Below are 19,377 nucleotides of genomic sequence, written 5' to 3' on the forward strand. Positions count from 1 at the left end.
TCACACTAAACCACACTGCTGTCAAGGGTGTGTGTGTGTGTGAGTTCGTGTGGGAGTGCACAGGGTGGGGAGAGGGAGGGGCAAGAAACGTTTAACATTATATGATGGCTTGGTGTTTTTTTTCAAAGTCCTGTGAATGTAATTGTATTAAAATATTAAAATATGCACATTTTATTAACTCGTTTTATGAAGGACATATTTTGGTCCACTACGCTGCCTTACAATGCAACTAAGTGTTTTAATTTATGCTGACTATATGTGCAATCCACCACACGCATTACCACAGTTATCAAGTTCTGGGGAAGTCTGCAAAACCTTGCAAGCAATGTTGTGGTTACATCTGTGCCTTGCAGTGAAAAGTACCAGTTTCAGATCCCGTCTCCTGCTGTGGTACCCTTGATCAAGGCACTTACCCTGAGCTGACAGTAAAAAAATCACACAGCTATCTAAATAAATGAAAGTATCTCAATGTACAAACCTACCACTCTGAGCTGCGTTGATCAAAAGTTTCAATGAAATGAAGAAATAATGTCAACCTATAATGTGTGTGTGTGTGTGTGTGTGTGTGTGTGTGTGTGTGTGTTATTTGCAAGCTGCTCAAAGTGTGTCGCTCTGCACCTGCAGGAAAGAGATCGGTCGACTGAGAACGACATGACAAACAATTCTCTCTTGGGCATAACTACAGAAACTCTTTAAAAATAGAGATCAGACCCATAAAACCTCACCTGCTAGAGTGTCTCGCGGGGAGCATTAAAATAGACGCGATTCGTAGAGCTTAACTGTCAATATTCACTGAATCCACCTGTCCCTCATGACTCCACCTACTCCTGTTTGGTGCCTTTAAATAAACACAAGTTTTTGCTGTGTTCCCTGTTTTAGTCAAACTGCACATATGGGGAAAATCGCGCCTAGGGTTTCGGGTTCAAGTCTCTAACCTTATGTTTATGAAACAGAAGAAGTGATGATAACGGGAAGTATAATTGTGATAACAGTGGAATAAGTCCAAAGGCTTCGGCTCCACAGTTTGGCTCCCTCGCGCTGCAGAAGGTCATTAGATGAGGAATTAAATGTTCATGTAGTTCCCTGGCTGTCAGGTGTGGGTAAAAGTGTGTGTGAGGTGCTACAGCTCTGGGAATGCAGTGATATTAATACCATAACAGTTAATAGACTTATTTAATGTAATATATCTATATTTGAGGTGTGGTGTTTACTAGGAGGAAAGCATAAAATGAACAGCTGGTAGTGTAGTGATTAGAACTACTACTTTTAGACCCAAAGGTTGCTGGTTCAAATTCCACTGTGAGCAAGGTGACTACTCTAAACTTCTTGTTGTTGAGTTTATGTTAATAAACATGCAGAAGAGTGTAAACAATTTTTTCTCCAACATTCTGCTGTGCCTGTAGGTTGTGAGTCTTTGCAGCAAATAAATTTAATTTACTAGAGAAACAAAAAACAGCAATTTCCATAAATTAAGACAATTTTCCATTTTGAACACATGAAGATAACACTCGCTATAACTATAGTGCAGGTAATACATTGTTTAAACACATGGCTTTATTATTGTTAGTTAAGGTCTTTGATGAGGCTGGAAAAAGTTTTAAAAACTGTTTCTTGAAAGCAATAAGAATGAAATCCCCAATGAGTGTAAAACAGTGAAGGCGACCAGCCGGGTTCTTGTTTTTTGTCATCACGTACAGTAGAATATGAATATATTTGATGACTTGGTGATCAGTATGTGTTATTGTTTTTTGTGGTAAACATTCCAAAGTCCCAGTAATATTGACTCAAACACGTACTATATTGTGGTGGTTTCAAGCGATGTTATTTTGGTAACTGTGATGACAAAACTAACATGTAAATACAAAAAGTGGAATCAATGGACATCAGGACAAGACCAAGACTTGGTAAAGCCATACTAGACTAAACCAGAACATACTAGACTAGATTGCACTATACTACCGGGGAACAGACCAGACTAGATCCTCATGTCTCCCAAAGACACTCCTGAGGCCCTGTTCTGCCCATGAGGTGGCAGTCAGTGGGTTCGGTAGAAGACAAAGTGCCACCAGGCAAAAAATTCAGCAATATCACATCAGTAATCAGAACGTTAGAGACTCACACTTTGCTCAAATATCTGGGAAAAGATTTTTTAATACATTTTAAAATAACAATTTTTTTTTTCTATGAACCACCAGATAAAAAAGGTTCAAACATCTTTACTGTTCTTGTTATAATTACTATAAAATGAGGCCTGCCCAATGACAGATCCTAAATTGCCAGGGGCTCTGGCCACACAGGGGGTCTGGAGGCCACACAAATGGGTCCCTGTCACTCAGGGAGGGTCAACAGAGACAAAACAACAAGAAAAAGTAAAAACAATAAAATTGTGATGTTTCATTTCTTTTCTAAACTACTTTTATGAACAGTACTGGGCTGTGGCATCATGGAGACAGAAGAAGTACACCTAAAAATTGCACATCGATCCATATACATAAAGTAAGGGCAGACTCAAAAAACTGTTAGTATTTCACAGGTGTAATTACATAGCAGTACCTAACGTTATACGTTTTATATTACTTTGAAAAAAATTACAGAACCTGTGTGCATCTTTTGTTCGGCCCTAACATAAATGTACATGTGCCTTGCTGAGTTTAAGAGATGCAGAAGCGATAATGTTAATTACTTGACTTTCAACACATTTAACAGTTCTCAGCTAAAATACGAATAACAGTACAAATAGCTAATAAACGGAATATCAGCTATAGAGAAAAAAAATTCAGAAAGAACCAAAACTATAATTTTGTGTGTGGAGAGAGTGGAGATCACAATCTCTTGGAGACATGCGATAGAGCGATCCCAAGTGCAGAGTTTATCTCATGAACTGATAACTGCGAACCGTGAACTCGGAAGACAAAGCTGCAACACAAAGATGCATGGGGACATCGAAGCTTGTGCGGTGAACAAATAGTACCAGGTGAACAATTAAGAAAAGAAAAAAACAAATTTAGGGTCTTGTTTCTCATGTAAGACATGGTGAGCTTCTGTAGAGTCCATCTATCCTGGTGCTCCTGTTATTCTCCCGTTATGGTGTCAGATGATGGCAATCCAGCAGAGGAGTGTAAGGACACCTCACTGTCTTGTTGAACCTGCTCTCCAGGGGACCTGACAGGTGTATAAGGATGGGCCACTTTTTAATCTGAATTAATATTCAGTAAAAATGCATTTTATACATATACAGAATGTTCTACACATTCACAGGTAAAGGTCCAGTAGAGCAGGGATGCCCAAAGCCCTTTGTGATGACTGTAGGATCTGATTAATTAAATTATCCATTAGATTTTAATAACAATTATTATAATTACTATACTTTTATCAGTACTAGACTGACTTTTTGTAAAAGAAAATAACACCCAAGCCTTCCTCTTAAAAGCTATTTTCCCTTGATGAATATCAATAATGCAATTTTCAATATTAACATGCTTTCAATGAATCAGCTTTTTAAAACATTGCTTTCTCAATTATTTGCTTATTCTGAAGTGTTTAGCTTTGTTTAGAGCCTTCACCCCCTTGTGTTTTAAATACACACACATAAGGTCTGAACCGCTTGTCCCATACGGGGTTGCAGGGAGCTGGAGCCTAACCCGGCAACACAGGGCATAAGGCTGGAATGGGAGGGGACACACCCAGGACGGGACACCAGTCCATCGCAAGGCACCCCAAGTGGGACTCGAACCCCAGACTCACTGGAGAGTAGGACCTGGTCCAACCCACTGCATCACCATGCCCCCTCATGAAATTACCTATCTTTCTTAAATGTCATCTCTCTGCTGGACTCTTATGATGATCCTCTCCACATTCCTGACCTATAGTTTTGTATCTCCTATACATTTACATGAGATGGATTAGTGTTGGACACCACTCATGATATCAGGCTGTGTTATCGGACAGCTGGTAGCACAGTGGTTAGAGCTGCTGCCTTTGGACAGTGCCTACACTAGGGTTGGTGTCACCCAGTGTGGTAACTCATGGTGTCAGGCCCCCCTCATGGATCTCCTCCTGTACTAGACCCTCCACAATCCTTAGTAATGTTTTTTCTACTAATGTTACTCGTAAATTGTAATTCTCCTATATCACTGAATGTAACGGCAATAGTAGTGACATAAACAAGTAGAAAAATTAAAATGACACCTTTAAATTACAATATCATACACACAGCCTAAATGTATATATATTTACATAGTTTCATGTAGTTAAAGTGAAACCTGGGTAAGAAAACTATAGAATTCAAAGTAAAAATGTTTAAGATTTACATCAAACTTACGTTTATGTTAATGTTATTGGTATCAGTTCACAAATACTAATGACCACAATATTGTTGCTAAAACACCAGAAAATGTAGCAAAATCAGTAACAGCGGCAGCGACGAAAACAAGAGCACGAGCTTGCAGTGCATGCAGACAAAACCATGTGATTTGAAGCATCGCTGTAACTGGGTCAAAATGAGAGCTCTGAGCTGAGTGCATTGGAAGGTTCAAAAAAGTAAATTAGTATAGAGTTTTAACCTTGTCGGTATATTGATACATGTGAAATGGGCTTTATTATGAAAAATGTTTTTATTACTAATCACAGGGATAGTTTTATAAAAAAAAAAATAGTACATTTCTGCTGAAAGACTGCACACAAAGTTTATAGACAGTCATTTTGGTGTTACCTCCTCTGATGGTGTTACCCGGTGCGGTCCGCACCCTCCTAGTGATGCCACTGCCTTTGCATCTGAATGTTACTGGTTTGAAACTCACCTATGGCTGTAGTACCTTTCAGCAAGGTACCGACCCTCCAGTAAAATTGACTTGGCTGTATAAATAGGTAAATAGCTTCATATTCTATGTTGATTTTCGAGAAAAGTGATAGCTAAACGAATTAATGAATTCAGATTTTTTGGGTGACACAGGACACATTGTGAATTTTGTCATTTGCTACAGTTTAGCATTTATTTATCTAAAGTTATTCAAAACAAAAATGAAGATTGAACATACCCATTTTCCTCTGGATTTCCTGAAAACACATATTCATAGTAAGTACCTGCAGAGTCCTTGGCGAAAGTTAACTTATGTCTGATTAGTGCTAAACACATTTTAATTATATTTTCATAATTATATATACACACACACACATTTTCAGAACCGCTTGTCCCATACGGGGTCGCGGGGAACCGGAGCTTACCCGGTGACACAGGGCGTAAGGCCGGAGAGGACATACCCAGGACGGGACGCCAGTCCATCGCAAGGCACCCCAAGCGGGACTCGAACCCCAGACCCACCCGAGAGCAGGACTGTGGTCCAACCCACTGCGCCACTGCACCCCCTCAATTATATATATATATATATGTTAATTTTATGATTACTTACCTGTATCTGATTTATGTGGAAGCATGTTTCCATTTTCAGCTTGTGATGCCTATTAAAAGAAGAATCAAAGTCAGTATTTATCAACAGATTGCACTATGTTATGTAAAGAAACGGGCAACAAGAAACAGGAAATATGAACGTACCTGTGTTTGCCCTGAAAAACATAATGACAAATATATTCATTAAAGATTTAATCAGTCTTCTAGGTATTTGCACTTGTAGCTGAGTTTATAAAAAAGACACCTCCATCAATGACTTAATTTGGTTTTCTGTTATAAATACAGTTTAAATCAGTTATGGTTGACATTTTGATTACTTACTTGTATCTGCTGTGATTAAAAATCCTGTCATTTCTAGATTCTGTCAAAAAGAAACAATTGTTTTCATAACTGTGCTTTGTCTACATTTTATAAAAATAACAATTTGATATATATGTATATAGCCTTCATATCATAAATACACAGTATATATTGAACAGTTACAAACTGGAAAAAGCTGTACCTGATTGTCCCTGAAGTCACCTGAAAAATAATACACTTACGTTAAAAGACTGGCCATACTGTGATGATCTCATGTAACATTTTCTCACTGAGCAATATTTAATAACAAATACGACCCTACGTGCCATTGGTGTTCTAAAGTTTTTGTTGAAAGGCAAAAAATTTAAAGAATATTTTGACAATAACAACAATTGACCAACAACATACAATAACAAATAATTTACTTAAATTCACTGAAATGTAAAAAAAATAAATAAAGCTAATAAAATATAAAGTTCTTACCATCTGAACGGGATGACTTCTTTCGTTTCAAGTATACTACTGCTACTGCTACTGCTATCATCATAATTACAACAACAACAGCAACAACAGCTACAAGTATAATCACAGATGTAGGAAGAACCAGACTCTTGCTCCCACTGTTAGGATCAGACACATTGTCCTCTGGTGTGTCGATGGGCAGTCCTTTAGGTTCCCTACTTTGAAAATGAAGAGAGTAAAACAAATGATTGCAATCGATGAAATATTTTATTTTACATTTCACGACTGAGTCAGTGTGGGGCAAATGGGGTGAACTTACTCTATGCGTGGTGTACAGGACGTAGAAAACCCATCCGAGTGAGAATTTTCAGGACAGTTCTCACACACGGTGTCAGTAAAGTCTGTTCCTGGAATAACAGACGAAGTATTTTATAAAACAACGGAAGGGTTTAAAGGAACAGACACGCAGTTAACAGTATTTATTTAAAGTAAATAAGCAAAAAAGTCAATTCTGACCAGGGTGTTTGATGAAGTGTCCAGGTTTGCAGGTTGTGTGTTTCTGTGCTGCTCTACATCCTCCCTCATAAGAATCAATACAATAGTTCCCTTCCAGGACTCCACACACTGCATCTGAAGAGGGTTTACACTCCTTCACCGTCTTTAAGCCAAGACCTATGGGAAAGGGAGAATAAAAACAATCTGGTTCTAGTAGAAATTAATATAATTAAAACTTTGGTGTTCTTACCTGCACTCCCTTAAAATCAACACTTACAGAGTAATACTAAAAAAAATTTCCATATTCATATTTATAGATTGTTGTTGACCTGATATTCTCACCTTCATCACAAGCTGTGCACGGCCGGCACTTAATGACACCATTGGGCTGATCGCTGAAAGTTCCTGCAGCACAATCTACACACATGGTGTCTATGTCTTTTCCACAATGCTTATAAACATGAGTTCCTAAGAGGGAAAAATGATACATTTGTCAATTTTCACAAATATTGGTGTCAACAAGAAAACGTCAGTTAAGGAGAAGGTGAGAAGCTACAGAATCATTAATATATGTTCATAAACTGTATGTCTATATTTTTTAGAAACATTGATTAATGGTCAACAGGGGGTGCGGTGACACAGCGGGTTTGACTGGGTCCTGCTCTCTGGTGGGACTGGGGTTCAAGTCCCGCTTGGGGTGCCTTGCGACAGATTGGCGTCCTGTCCTGAGTGTGTCCCCTCCCCCTCCGGCCTTATGTTCTGTGTTGCCGGGTTAGGCTCCAGTTTGCCGCGACCCCGCTTGGGACAAGCAGTTTCAGACAGTGTGTGTGTGTGTTTAAGGTACAACAGTGGAGAGGTAGAAGAAGAGGACCAGCCTCTGAGTTTAATCTGGGCTGTGATGGAGAGTCAGCGTAGGGTACAAAGAAGAAGGACAGACTGAGTGTGGCAGGGGGATGGAAAACAAAAGGTGTGTAATGGAGTTTGATGTTAGTGTTTGAGTGGTTGGTTGTGTAGCTGGTGTAGAGAAGCCAGCCAGTCATAGTCACAGTGTGAGAATAATGGTGGTAGAAGTAGGTCCCAGAGGAAGTATGTTGGGAGGGATCAAGGGTAATGTTCATGTTTTGAACATAGAGGTGGAAATTCTAACATATTTCAACTTGATGTGATGTATCCGTCAAGATATTACTTCGACATTGATATTTTTGATTCAAGTTTACTTACCAGGGGAACACATTGAGCAGCATTTCCCATCTATTTCGTATTGAGCGTGATTGCACTCAGAGCAGGCTTTGTGGATAAAGAAAAGAAGGGCTATTGCAGATGTCTGAAAAACAAAATATTTCAGCTTTTCGTAAGAATATAATCATGCTTGTTAAGCACTGATTTCCTGACATACCTATACAGTCCAACAGAGTAGGGCATATGTACTAAAAATAAATACGTTGTAAAAGCAGCAAAAGACACTTTAACGAAGCAAAAGAGCCAGATGTATTCCCAATGTTTTCAAATTTAATATATTTTTAGAGGAAATTAATTAGGGTGTAGTGCGCGGGACCAGAAAAATCACAGCCTCTGCTCCTGTATTATCAGCCACACCTGAGGAGGAAAGAAGCACCAGGTGTGGCTCCTGAAGCCCCAGTGTGTACAGATAGAGTCTGGGAGAGAGACTGTTGATTGTTTAAGTTGTAGCCAAAAGTTGTTTTGAGTGGTGAAGCTCTTGTTTCTGCCAGTGGCACCTTTTATTTATTTATTTATAAAAACTCACAGATAACCACCCTTTACCACTTCAGGTCTTGTCAAACTGAGATTTTTCCCCAGGACTGGTTTGTGCCCTCTGATATTTATCACTGTATTTATGTGAAGAAAAATAGAAAAATAGTCTTTCCTACTTTAAATTACACATATAACCGAAACCTAATAAATAGCATAACCAATTTCACAATTATTGATTTAATGTAACTTAAAATGGAATTACATATGGTTAAGTAAACTGCAATCTCTTTGAATCCTATCATTTTATACCACAAATGATCCATCATGCGGGTTCAACAGTACTAGCTGGAGGGTGTGTTGTTTTTGTTGAAGTGATACTAAACAATCAGGTTCACAATGAAAGCAGATTTCAACCTGCTCAAATCTAATGGCATTTTTATATTAACACACCTGCTGCTTATTTGTTACAGAAAGTACTCAAAGAGGTTAAATACTTGTAAAATTTATAACAAAACAACTGCTCATTTGCTATTACACTACACAGTACTATAAAACAGAGTAAAAACTTAGTAAAGTACACAGCTTTTGCCAGAACAGTAGAAAGAGGTGTAAATAAGACACATAAGAAACAACCTTAAGCAGGTAGAACATGGTGAGTGAACTTCTGATGAGCACCTGTTAACAAGAGAGGAACTTAAATTCAACTTTATTTACTTCCAACATATGAACAAAAAGGAGAACAGAAATCATAGCATAGCTCATACTCACTGTACGTGTCCCTTCAAAAGCAATGTTCCATTCTTCAATAAAGTAAAACTCACAAGTGTGGCAAACAGTAACTCTGAAAACACGTAACAGTCATAACAGCTTAAATATGTTAAAACGGATATTGCAGCATGTTACTGAGGTTTTTTTCCATTGTCATGATTAAAACTGAAAGTGAAAGAATTCACGGAAATCCCCTTATTTTTTCTAAGAAAATCTGAAATAAAACAAACTGCAAATACTGTGCACTGCTTTGCTCACTATATTCGTGTACTATGCTCATGCACTAACAAATTAAAACATATGAGATCCTTAAAAAAGATATATCGGTTCAAACAAAGTATTGTTGACCATGTTATACTGTGAAAGAAGTGTTTGTTTAAACACTGATGCCTGACTTGATCTTCAGGTGTGTTTCTTTTTACAAACTAAAGCAGCAGCACTAGGGACAAAGTCCTATAGTAAGCAATTGCAATATGTAATAATAATACGCAATTGCAAATGTGCACACACACATTTTCTGAAACCGCTCCACCCAAGCGGGGTTGCCGTGAGCTGGAGCCTGGCCTGGCGGCGCGGGATTGCGGGAGAGGGACAGACCGAGGACGGGATGCCGGTCTGCGGCAGGGCACCCCAAGTGGGATTTGAGCCCCAGACCCACTGGAGAGCAGGCCTTGGCCAAGCCCACTGCGCCACCCCCCCCCCCCCCCAACTGCAAATGCCTCTCATTTAAAAAAAAAAAATTCTGAATTGTTTTCACTGGCTCAAAATATCACCGACAATAATTGTTTTCCTTTCCATTTCAAATTTTCTGTGTGTGGCCTCATAGGAACTGCATTCAGCACTTAAAAACGTTGATATTAGTGCTAGAAGTAGTACAGCTTTACTTGATTTCTGGAAACTGTGAAGTGTTACCAGGCTCCACGTCAGAGAAGGAAGAGATTCATCCACAGATGGATCAAAACTTTTTAATTCTGATTCACTGAAGTTCTACAGTTTGTAAAGGGATACTGCTGTACAGTGATGCGGCTGAAATCGTAATTATTGACAATGAAAAAGTGACAACAGGAAATCAATAACACATAACTGACAAATTAAATCTTATTTTAAATTCACAATATTCATATCATAATGGAGGGGGGTGCGGTGGCGCAGTGGGTTGAACCAGGTCCTGCTCTCTGGTGGGTCTGGGGATCGCGTCCTGCTTGAGGTGCCTTGCGACGGACTGGCGTCCCGTCCTTTTCCTCCCCTCCACACCCTTACGTCCTTACGCTCTTTGTTGCCGGGTTACGCTCCGGCTCCCCGTGACCCCGTATGGGACAAGCGGTTCAGGCAATGTGTGTGTGTGTCTGTGCGTATCATAATGGCTGCAGTAGGGATTTTACTGCGTTTGCATGGAAAACTGGTTGAGTGAGGAAACACACTCGTTATGAGCAATAACCTGATCCACATTTAGTTAAGTAAATCTGTTAAAATATGACTACAACTAAACATATATTATGTATAAACACACACGTTAATTAATTTCTACTCTTTTCAGGTTTTTATACTCTAAAGGCTCAGAGACCCCTCAAAGCCTCCCTGTGACCCCGAATGGGACAAGCGGTTCAGGCAACGTGTGTGTGTGTGTGTGTGTGTGTGTGTGTCTCAGAGTTGTACGTCACTTTAAAGAAATGCTCTTGCTCGAGTTAGTTCACTGATTTTTTGTGTGTTTTAGTTAGTGCACTTATGTAGCATTATCTGCACACCAGTTCAGAAGAAACATCCTCCAAGTCTGAATATTGAACTTCTTGATTTAGCAGGGTCTGCAACTGTCAGCGATGTTTTGTTTATCACACATAGTGGTGTCTTTTAGCAGAGGCCCCTCATCAGTCATCCATCTGTTTCTTGAGGTCTCTGCCTGTTCACCTGGACAAACTTGAACAAGTGGTGAATGTGAAGAGTCCAGTTTTATGCAAACCCTTGTTGGCAAGATTAAGTTTTACACATGTCTGAATAGAACTGGAAAGAAAAAGATGAACAGAACATCATTGCACTGAAACACTAATAGCTTTAAAAAACTCCAGTTATTTTACATTTATATTTATTCATTTTGCAGATGCTTTTGTCGAAAGCGACGTACATCTCAGCAAAAGTACAATTTATGCAATAAACTTTATTTTTAATTTAATATTTAATACAATATTTTAATTTAAACTTTATTCAGCTTCACTTTACTTAAATTACAAAAATACTCACCATTCAGAGGAAGTTCTCTGTTTATTTTTCTGTATTTGAATTTCAAAACTTCACCAACAATAACAACGAGAACAGAAACTATAGCTATCATCGCGACAATAACAGGAATCCGACTGCATTCTCCACACTCAGCGTCAGACATACTGTCTCCTGGTCTGACTGTGGAAAGTCCTTTTGCCTCACAGCTGTGAAAATTAATGAAAAAAAGAGACTTTGTACACAAAGAAAATCTTCAGAGTTTTACATTTTCATGAATGAGCCAGTGCAATGACAATCTTACCGTCACGCCCTCATGCCGGATGACCGTAGAGATAGCAGATCAAGGGATGGGATACGTAAGGATGGCCCCAAACGCACTGGTTTGTTGAACCTCATTTGAGCCACCCCAGCTACCTGGTGAACCGCAATCTTGCCTCCTCGCCTCCCCGGTATGCCCATTGTTTTGCTCTTCTGGCTTCAAACCTTCTGCATCGTCTCTTGAACCCCGTCTACTAGCTATTCTCCTTTACCAGCGTATGCACCTTGGCGACCCCTGCCTGCTCTGGATCCTTATTCTGCCTGCCCCTGCACCGCCAACACCAAACGAAAGCTCACGCACTTGGGGAAGACGCCTTGTTGTGGTCACAGTCACACTTACTCTGTGTGTGGTGTGCAGAATGTAGAAGATCCATTTGAGAAAGAATTTTCAGGGCAGCTTTCACACACATTGTCATTGGAGTGAATTCCTATCATAGTAGAACAAAGAAAATATTTTACCAAAGGCTAAAATGAAGATTACATTGCAAATCTGAAGACTGCAAAGCACACAGATGGGTTTAAAGTGAAACACATGAACACATCAGACCAGGGTATTTGATGAAGTGTCCAGGTTTGCAGGTTGTGTGGTTCTGTGCTGCTCTACATCCTCCCTCAACTAGAAGGACAACCACACAAATCTGAGGAGAGAATAAATGTAGCTGTCAGGTTAAATATCAATAACATTTGCAGGCATGAAATGTTTTGCATTTAAAATTAAGTCACACACACACACACACACACACACACACACACACACACACACACACACAAATCGCTTGTCCCGTGCAGGGTCGCTGGAAGCTGGAGCCAAACCCAACAACACAGCAGGGCGTAAGGCTGGAGGGGGAGGGAACACACCCAGGATGGGACACCAGTCTGTCGCAAGGCACCCCAAACAGGACTCAAACCCAGACCCACCGGAGAGCAGGACCCGGCTAAACCCACCGCGCCACCGTGCCACCGCGCCCCTCCCCAAAAAAAATGCATTAAAAGCATAAGCTAGCCAAAAATATTTATTTTTTACTTCGTTTTAATTAATGATACAAGCTGCTGCCTTTGGATTCCAAAGGTTGCAACTTTGAACCCCACTGTTAGCAAGGCACATATATTAAATTGTTTGCTTAAATTGTTTGGTTAAAATTACCCAGTTGCATGAAAGGATACACAGCAGCAGGCAATTTAACATTGTAACTTGCTTTGGAGAAAAGTGTTAGCTATATGAATAAATGCAAATTTAATGTTTAGTTAATAAACAGTTTTTTTGAAAATCATAAAACAACTGTTTATTTTCTATTACTCTATATAGTACTACAAAACGGGGTAAAAACATTAAAGTACACAGAGGTGCTTTTGCTACAACAGCAAGAGGTATAAATAAAACAAATGAGAAACAACCTTCAGCACGTAGAACATGGTGAGTGAACTTCTGATGAGTATCTGTTAAGACAGGAATTGAAATTCAACTTCATTTACTTCCAACATATGAACAGAAAACATAGTGTAGCTCATACTCACTGTATGTATGTGTCCCTTCTCAAGCAATGTTGCATTAGTCAATAAAATGAAACTAACAAGTGTTGGAAACAGTAACTCTGAAAACACGTAAGCCACATATATTGCAGTGTTATGTTGACATTTTCTCCATTATTAAAACCGAAAGTGAAAGATCTCACTGAAATCCCTAATTTAGAGAAACATCCCTAAAATTAACAAGCAGTTCTGTGAACACTGTGCAGTTTTGCTCACTATATTCATGTACTATGTTCATCCAGCAACAATTTAAAGGTCATGATATCCTTAAAAAAGTGAAATCAGTTCAAATGTGGTATTGTTTAACACGTTATACTGTGAAAGACCTCAGTTTGTTCAAAGACTGCGGCCTGACTCGATCTTCAGGTATGGCACGCATACCACATTACAAGTACATGTTACAAAATATGAATCTTGACAAACACAGACAGACTCTGTGGCCTGGTGTGGGGCAGAGGTGGCCACAAGGGCAGGGCAGCAGGGTTTCCATACAAATATGGTTTATTTACAGACTAAAGGAGACCCAAAACAGGCAGAAAACGAGCAACGAATGGACAAAGTTCGAAGCGGTCAGAACCACGTGCCAGCCAGTTCGGGGAAGCCATCCATCTCCCCGCCAACACTTCCCAGAACATCCCCCTTAATCCCCGGAAGAGCTACTTAACAGTCCATAGTAATTATTCTGATAAGCAGGGGGCCAACAGTGGGGAGCGAACCATCATAACAAACCCCGCCCCCTGACGTGGCTGCTCCGCCCACCAACTCATGACACACACATACATGTCTCCTACTCCTAAACACTTGTGCCTCAGTTCTTTGCACGTAACATTTCACCTGCAAGCCTGACATGTTGAAACGGCAGTTTTAATGGGGAGGTGAAGATCCGCTCAACGCAAAATAAGGCAAAGTTTCCTGTTTCTGCTTCCTGTTGCACTTGCTACTTATAAGCATCACCAGGAATTCAGAAACATTTCTCAAGTTGCCAAGTTACTGCGAATACCTCATATTTAAAAAAAAATTCAAAATTGTTTTTACTGGCTCAAAATATAACTGATAATAACCTATTTTCCTTTCTGTTTTAAATTTTCTGTGTGGGGCCTCATACGACCTGCATTCAGCACTTAAAAATGTTGATATTAGTGCTAGAAATAGCACAGCTTTACTTGGTTTCAGGAAACTGTGACGTGTTACCAGGCTCCACGTCATCTCCTACAGGCGCTGATCCAGTGATGCACTTGGTTCTGTGACTGGACTCTGTTACTGCTCTTCTTCTCTGGACCAACAGTGAGAATGAATGACTTCCTCTTAAGACTCCACAGATCCATAATCACTCAATTTTTCAAAACTGAAGAGAAGGAACGGATTCATTCACACATGGTTCAACACTGTTTATTTCTGATTCACTGAAGTCCTACAGTTTGTAAAGGGATACTGTTGTACATTGATGCGGCTGAAATCGTAATTATTGACTATGGAAAAATTACAACAGGAAATCAAAAACACATAACTGATAAATTAAACCTTATTTTAAATTCAGAATATTCATAGCATAATGACTGCAGGATGGATTTTACTGTGTTTGCATGAAAAGCTAGTTGAATGAGGAAACACATTTGTTATGAGCAACAGTCTGATCCACATGTAGTTAAGCAAATCTGTTAAAAAATGACTTCAAGTTCAACTGAACTTATATTAAGAATAAACAGACATTTTAATTAATTTTTACTTTTTTTCAGGTTATTATAGTCTGAAGTCTCAGAGTTATACATCACTTTAGAGAAAAGCTCTTGCTATACGAATCAATGCAAACATAACCTAAATGCATGTCAGTCATTCAAAGCAATTGGCCCCTAATCAGGGTGTTTGTGGAACTTTCTATGTATGAGTTAGTGCACTGATTCTTTTTTTGTTTGATGCAGCTTTATCCGCACACCAGTTCAGAAGAAACATCCTCCAAGTCTGAATATTGAACTTCTTGATTTAGCAGGGTCTGCAACTGTCAGCGATGTTTTGTTTATCACACATAGTGGTGCCTTTTAGCAGAGGCCCCTCATCAGTCATCCATCTGTTTCCTGGGGTCTCTGCCTGTTCACCTGGACAAACTTGAACAAGTGGTGAATGTGAAGAGTCCAGCTTTATGCAAACCCATGTTGGCAAGATCATGTTCTACGCAGATCTGAATAGAACTGGAAAAAAAAAGATGAACAGAACATCATTGCACTGAAACACTAATAAGGATTATGATCAACAACAACGCTTTAAAAACTACAGTTATTTTAATAAAGTTACAATATACTCACCATTCGGAGGTTGTCTTGTTTGAATTTTTTTATCCTTCAATACTAAACAAGCAATAATAGCAAGAACAAGTATTGCTATGACAGCGACAGTAACAGGAATCTCACTGTACTCTCTGCACTCAGCGTCAGACATACTGTCTCCTGGTCTGACTGTGGAAAGTCCTTTTGCCTCACAGCTGTGAAAATGAATGAAAAAAAAAAGACTTCTTACACAAAGAAAACCTTCAAAGTTTTACATTTTCATGAATGAGCCAGTGCAATGACAGTCTTACCGTCACGCCCTCATGCTGGACGACCGTACAGATAGCAGATCAAGGGATGGGATACATAAGGATGGCCCCAAACGCACTGGTTTGTTGAACCTCATTTGAGCCACCCCAGCTACCCGGTGAACCGCAATCTTGCCTCCTTGCCTCCCCGGTATGCCCATTGTTTTGCTCTTCTGGCTTTGAATCTTCTGCATTGTCTCTTGAACCCCGTCTACTGGCTATTCTCCTTTACCAGCGTATGCACCTTGGCGACCCCTGCCTGCTCTGGATCCTTATTCTGCCTGCCCCTGCACCGCCAACACCAAACGAAAGCTCACGCACTTGGGGAAGACGCCTTGTTGTGGTCACAGTCACACTTACTCTGTGTGTGGTGTGCAGAATGTAGAAGATCCATTTGAGAAAGAATTTTCAGGGCAGCTTTCACACACATTGTCATTGGAGTGAATTCCTATCATAGTAGAACAAAGAAAATATTTTACCAAAGGCTAAAATGAAGATTGCATTGCAAATCTGAAGGCTGCAAATCATACAGATGGATTTACAGTAAAACACATGAACACATCAGACCAGGGTATTTGATGAAGTGTCCAGGTTTGCATGTTGTGTGGTTCTGTGCTGCTCTACATCCTCCCTCAACTAGAAGGACAACCACACAAATCTGAGGAGAGAATAAATGTAGCTGTCAGGTTAAATATCAATAACATTTGCAGGCATGAAATGTTTTGCATTTAAAATTAAGTCACACACACACACACACACACACACACACACACACACAAATCGCTTGTCCCGTGCAGGGTCGCTGGAAGCTGGAGCCAAACCCAACAACACAGCAGGGCGTAAGGCTGGAGGGGGAGGGAACACACCCAGGATGGGACACCAGTCTGTCGCAAGGCACCCCAAACAGGACTCAAACCCAGACCCCCCGGAGAGCAGGACCCGGCTAAACCCACCGCGCCACCGTGCCACCGCGCCCCTCCCCAAAAAAAATGCATTAAAAGCATAAGCTAGCCAAAAATATTTATTTTTTACTTCGTTTTAATTAATGATACAAGCTGCTGCCTTTGGATTCCAAAGGTTGCAACTTTGAACCCCACTGTTAGCAAGGCACATATATTAAATTGTTTGCTTAAATTGTTTGGTTAAAATTACCCAGTTGCATGAAAGGATACACAGCAGCAGGCAATTTAACATTGTAACTTGCTTTGGAGAAAAGTGTTAGCTATATGAATAAATGCAAATTTAATGTTTAGTTAATAAACAGTTTTTTTGAAAATCATAAAACAACTGTTTATTTTCTATTACTCTATATGGTACTACAAAGCGGGGTAAAAACATTAAAGTACACAGAGGTGCTTTGGCTACAACAGTAAGAAGTATAAATAAGAGAAATAAGAAACAACCTTAAGCACGTAGAACATGGTGAGTGAACTTCTGATGAGTATCTGTTAAGACAGGAATTGAAATTCAACTTCATTTACTTCCAACATATGAACAGAAAACATAGTGTAGCTCATACTCACTGTATGTGTCCCTTCTCAAGCAATGTTGCATTAGTCAATAAAATCAAACAAACAAGTGTTGGAAACAGTAACTCTGAAAACACGTAAGCCACAAAACTTCAAATATGTCAAGACATAACATATATTGCAGTGTAATGCTGACGTTTTCTCCATTATTGAAACCGAAAGTGAAAAAAACTCAATGAAGCCCCATTTTTTAGAGAAACAACCCCAAAAAAACAAACTGTTCTGTGAATACTGTGCACGGTTTTGCTCACTATATTCATGTACAATGTTCATGCACCAACAATTCAAAGCTCGTGATATCTTTAAAAAAGTGTCTCCTACCTCCAAATTCTTGTGCCTCAGTTCTTCACACGTAACATACTTCACGTGTAACATACCGAACGATGAATCTCGGTGCAGCAAGTAGTAGGTAACAATTTAGGTTTACTTAAGACTTTCATGTCTGCAGCTGTCACGCCCACGAACTCGGCGACAAGCAACACCGGCGGCAAATCAGTCTCTGGGCACATAAAAGGGCAGCCCGGACCTTAGGAAGCTGTGGAACCTTGCTTCAGCCTCGTGACACACTTGCGCTCCTCGTCCTGCTCCTCGTCCTGCTCCTCGTCCTGCTCCTCGTCCTGCTCCTCGTCCTGCTCCTCGTGATTGACTCCCTGGTCTGCCTCGACTCCTTGTCTGTCTTTGAATTACGCCTCTTGGATTTTCCCTTCGGACTACGTGCGCACATCTGTTACCCTTGCTTGCCTCCTCGACCATGTCTTACGGATCGCCCCTTGAACCAGCTTACCCTCCTCCGCGCTTGGGTTCGACGCACCCACCCCAGGGAAACACCGTGACAGAAGGTTCCGCCATAGACGCGGACCCTGTGGAGCTGGATCAAGTACTGGCGGTATTAGACGCTCGTGAGGTGCGTCTGGAGGGGATGGAACAAACGCTCACCAACCTAATAACCGCCTACAATGGAGTGGTAAGCGCCCTGAAAACCACAGTTGGCGACCGCTCCTGCAGCGCCTAACCTCCCAAACACATCCCCGTCAATACCGCACTACAGTCACCTGACCCCCCCGAACCGCTTTGACGGTATGCCCGCTCGTTGTGCAGGCTTTTTGTTGCAGTGTGAAGTCATGTTTTCTAGTATGCCCCACGTCTACCATTCTGATCTAAGTCGCATTGTTTATGTAATTTCCCTCCTGTCCGGCTGAGCACTTGACTGGGCCACTGCCGCATGGTGGCGCTGTTCCTTACTTAAATATGAGGAGTTCAAAGACCTTTTTCAGACAGTGTTCGGGCTTCCCTGCCCAGACCTGATGGCCAGTGAACGTCTCATGGACCTAACCCACGGTGATCGTCCCGTGTCAGACTATGCGGTGGACTTCCGGATTCTCGTGGAGAAGAGTGAGTGGTATCGAAATGCCTTGCGTGCCTGCTTTCGACGGGGGCTGAACTCCAGGCTGCGCAAAGAACTGGTATTCAGAGGCGAGACATGGACCGTTGACCAGTACATCGCGGCAGCTGTAGCTCTTGACAATCAAGTCAGGGAGAGAGATGCCCGCATGCAACCCGTTCCTGATAATCACTGCCCTCCCAGCAAGGGGGTTAACTCCCTTCACCTCTACAAAGGCCGTCTCACCACCAGCGAAAGATAACGCCGCTTACAAGGTCGGCTCTGCCTCTACTGTGGAGAACCAGGACTTCTCCGGGCCAAATGCTCGATCCGACCTGACCTGCCGGTGAGTGGTACCCTCCACTGCAACCGCCTTTCCGCGCCTCTAGTCATTTCCTGGGGACAACATTCAGTTGAGACCTCCACTTTGACTGAGGGGTAGCCAACTGCTTTATGGATGTCGGCTTTGCTAAATCTCACGGTTTTCCCTGGTCCCCATGTAAAGTCCGGATGAAAATAGTTGCTGTTGATGGACAGCCTTTGGGGAAAGGTTACGTCGACTCCCAGACGGAACCGCTCCATTTGGCTGTGGGGGTCGCTCACCAAGAACAGCTGTGCTTCTATCTGATTCCTTCTCCCGAAACCCCAGTTATTCTAGGTTTTCCTTAGCTCACCCTGCATGACCCAGTTT

General features: G+C 40.9%; 1 protein-coding gene and 1 long non-coding RNA gene across 5 annotated transcripts; both read right to left on the reverse strand.

Moving 5' to 3' along the window:
• Positions 1 to 2,709: 2,709 nt before the first annotated feature.
• Positions 2,710 to 9,295, reverse strand: LOC108922353 (tumor necrosis factor receptor superfamily member 14-like). Of its 3 annotated transcripts, none has more exons than XM_018732438.1 (13): positions 9,146 to 9,295; positions 9,011 to 9,052; positions 7,886 to 7,988; positions 7,007 to 7,132; positions 6,686 to 6,841; positions 6,489 to 6,576; positions 6,191 to 6,384; positions 5,910 to 5,929; positions 5,729 to 5,768; positions 5,552 to 5,562; positions 5,409 to 5,457; positions 5,037 to 5,055; positions 2,710 to 3,162 (listed from the first exon to the last, which is right to left on the reverse strand). In XM_018732438.1, exons 2-13 carry the CDS (start codon positions 9,026 to 9,028, stop codon positions 3,072 to 3,074), a joined length of 915 nt encoding a protein of 304 aa, XP_018587954.1. In that variant the 5' UTR covers positions 9,029 to 9,052; positions 9,146 to 9,295; the 3' UTR covers positions 2,710 to 3,071. The 3 variants fall into 3 exon arrangements, with proteins under 3 accessions (XP_018587954.1, XP_018587953.1, XP_018587956.1); XM_018732437.1 differs by having other exon boundaries at positions 6,191 to 6,387; XM_018732440.1 differs by lacking the exon at positions 9,011 to 9,052 and having other exon boundaries at positions 6,191 to 6,387.
• Positions 9,296 to 11,477: 2,182 nt separating this feature from the next.
• LOC108922359 (uncharacterized) lies at positions 11,478 to 13,305 on the reverse strand. Of its 2 annotated transcripts, XR_003797420.1 has the most exons (5): positions 13,193 to 13,305; positions 13,073 to 13,114; positions 12,225 to 12,315; positions 12,018 to 12,105; positions 11,478 to 11,565 (listed from the first exon to the last, which is right to left on the reverse strand). It is a non-coding gene; the product is annotated as an uncharacterized LOC108922359 (long non-coding RNA). The 2 variants fall into 2 exon arrangements; XR_003797419.1 differs by lacking the exon at positions 13,073 to 13,114.
• Between the last annotated feature and the right edge of the window lie 6,072 nt (positions 13,306 to 19,377).

Source organism: Scleropages formosus, chromosome 2 (assembly GCF_900964775.1).
Source record: "Scleropages formosus chromosome 2, fSclFor1.1, whole genome shotgun sequence".
Lineage (NCBI taxonomy): Eukaryota > Metazoa > Chordata > Actinopteri > Osteoglossiformes > Osteoglossidae > Scleropages > Scleropages formosus.

What these genes read in the sequence shown, in the direction of transcription:
- LOC108922353 (XM_018732437.1), bottom strand. An exon ending in GTGCACAGCTTGTGATGAAG is followed by an intron (nt 6,842 to 7,006) that starts GTGAGAATATCA and finishes CCTTTCCCATAG; the next exon opens with GTCTTGGCTTAAAGACGGTG. An exon ending in ACACTTCATCAAACACCCTG is followed by an intron (nt 6,577 to 6,685) that starts GTCAGAATTGAC and finishes CTGTTATTCCAG; the next exon opens with GAACAGACTTTACTGACACC.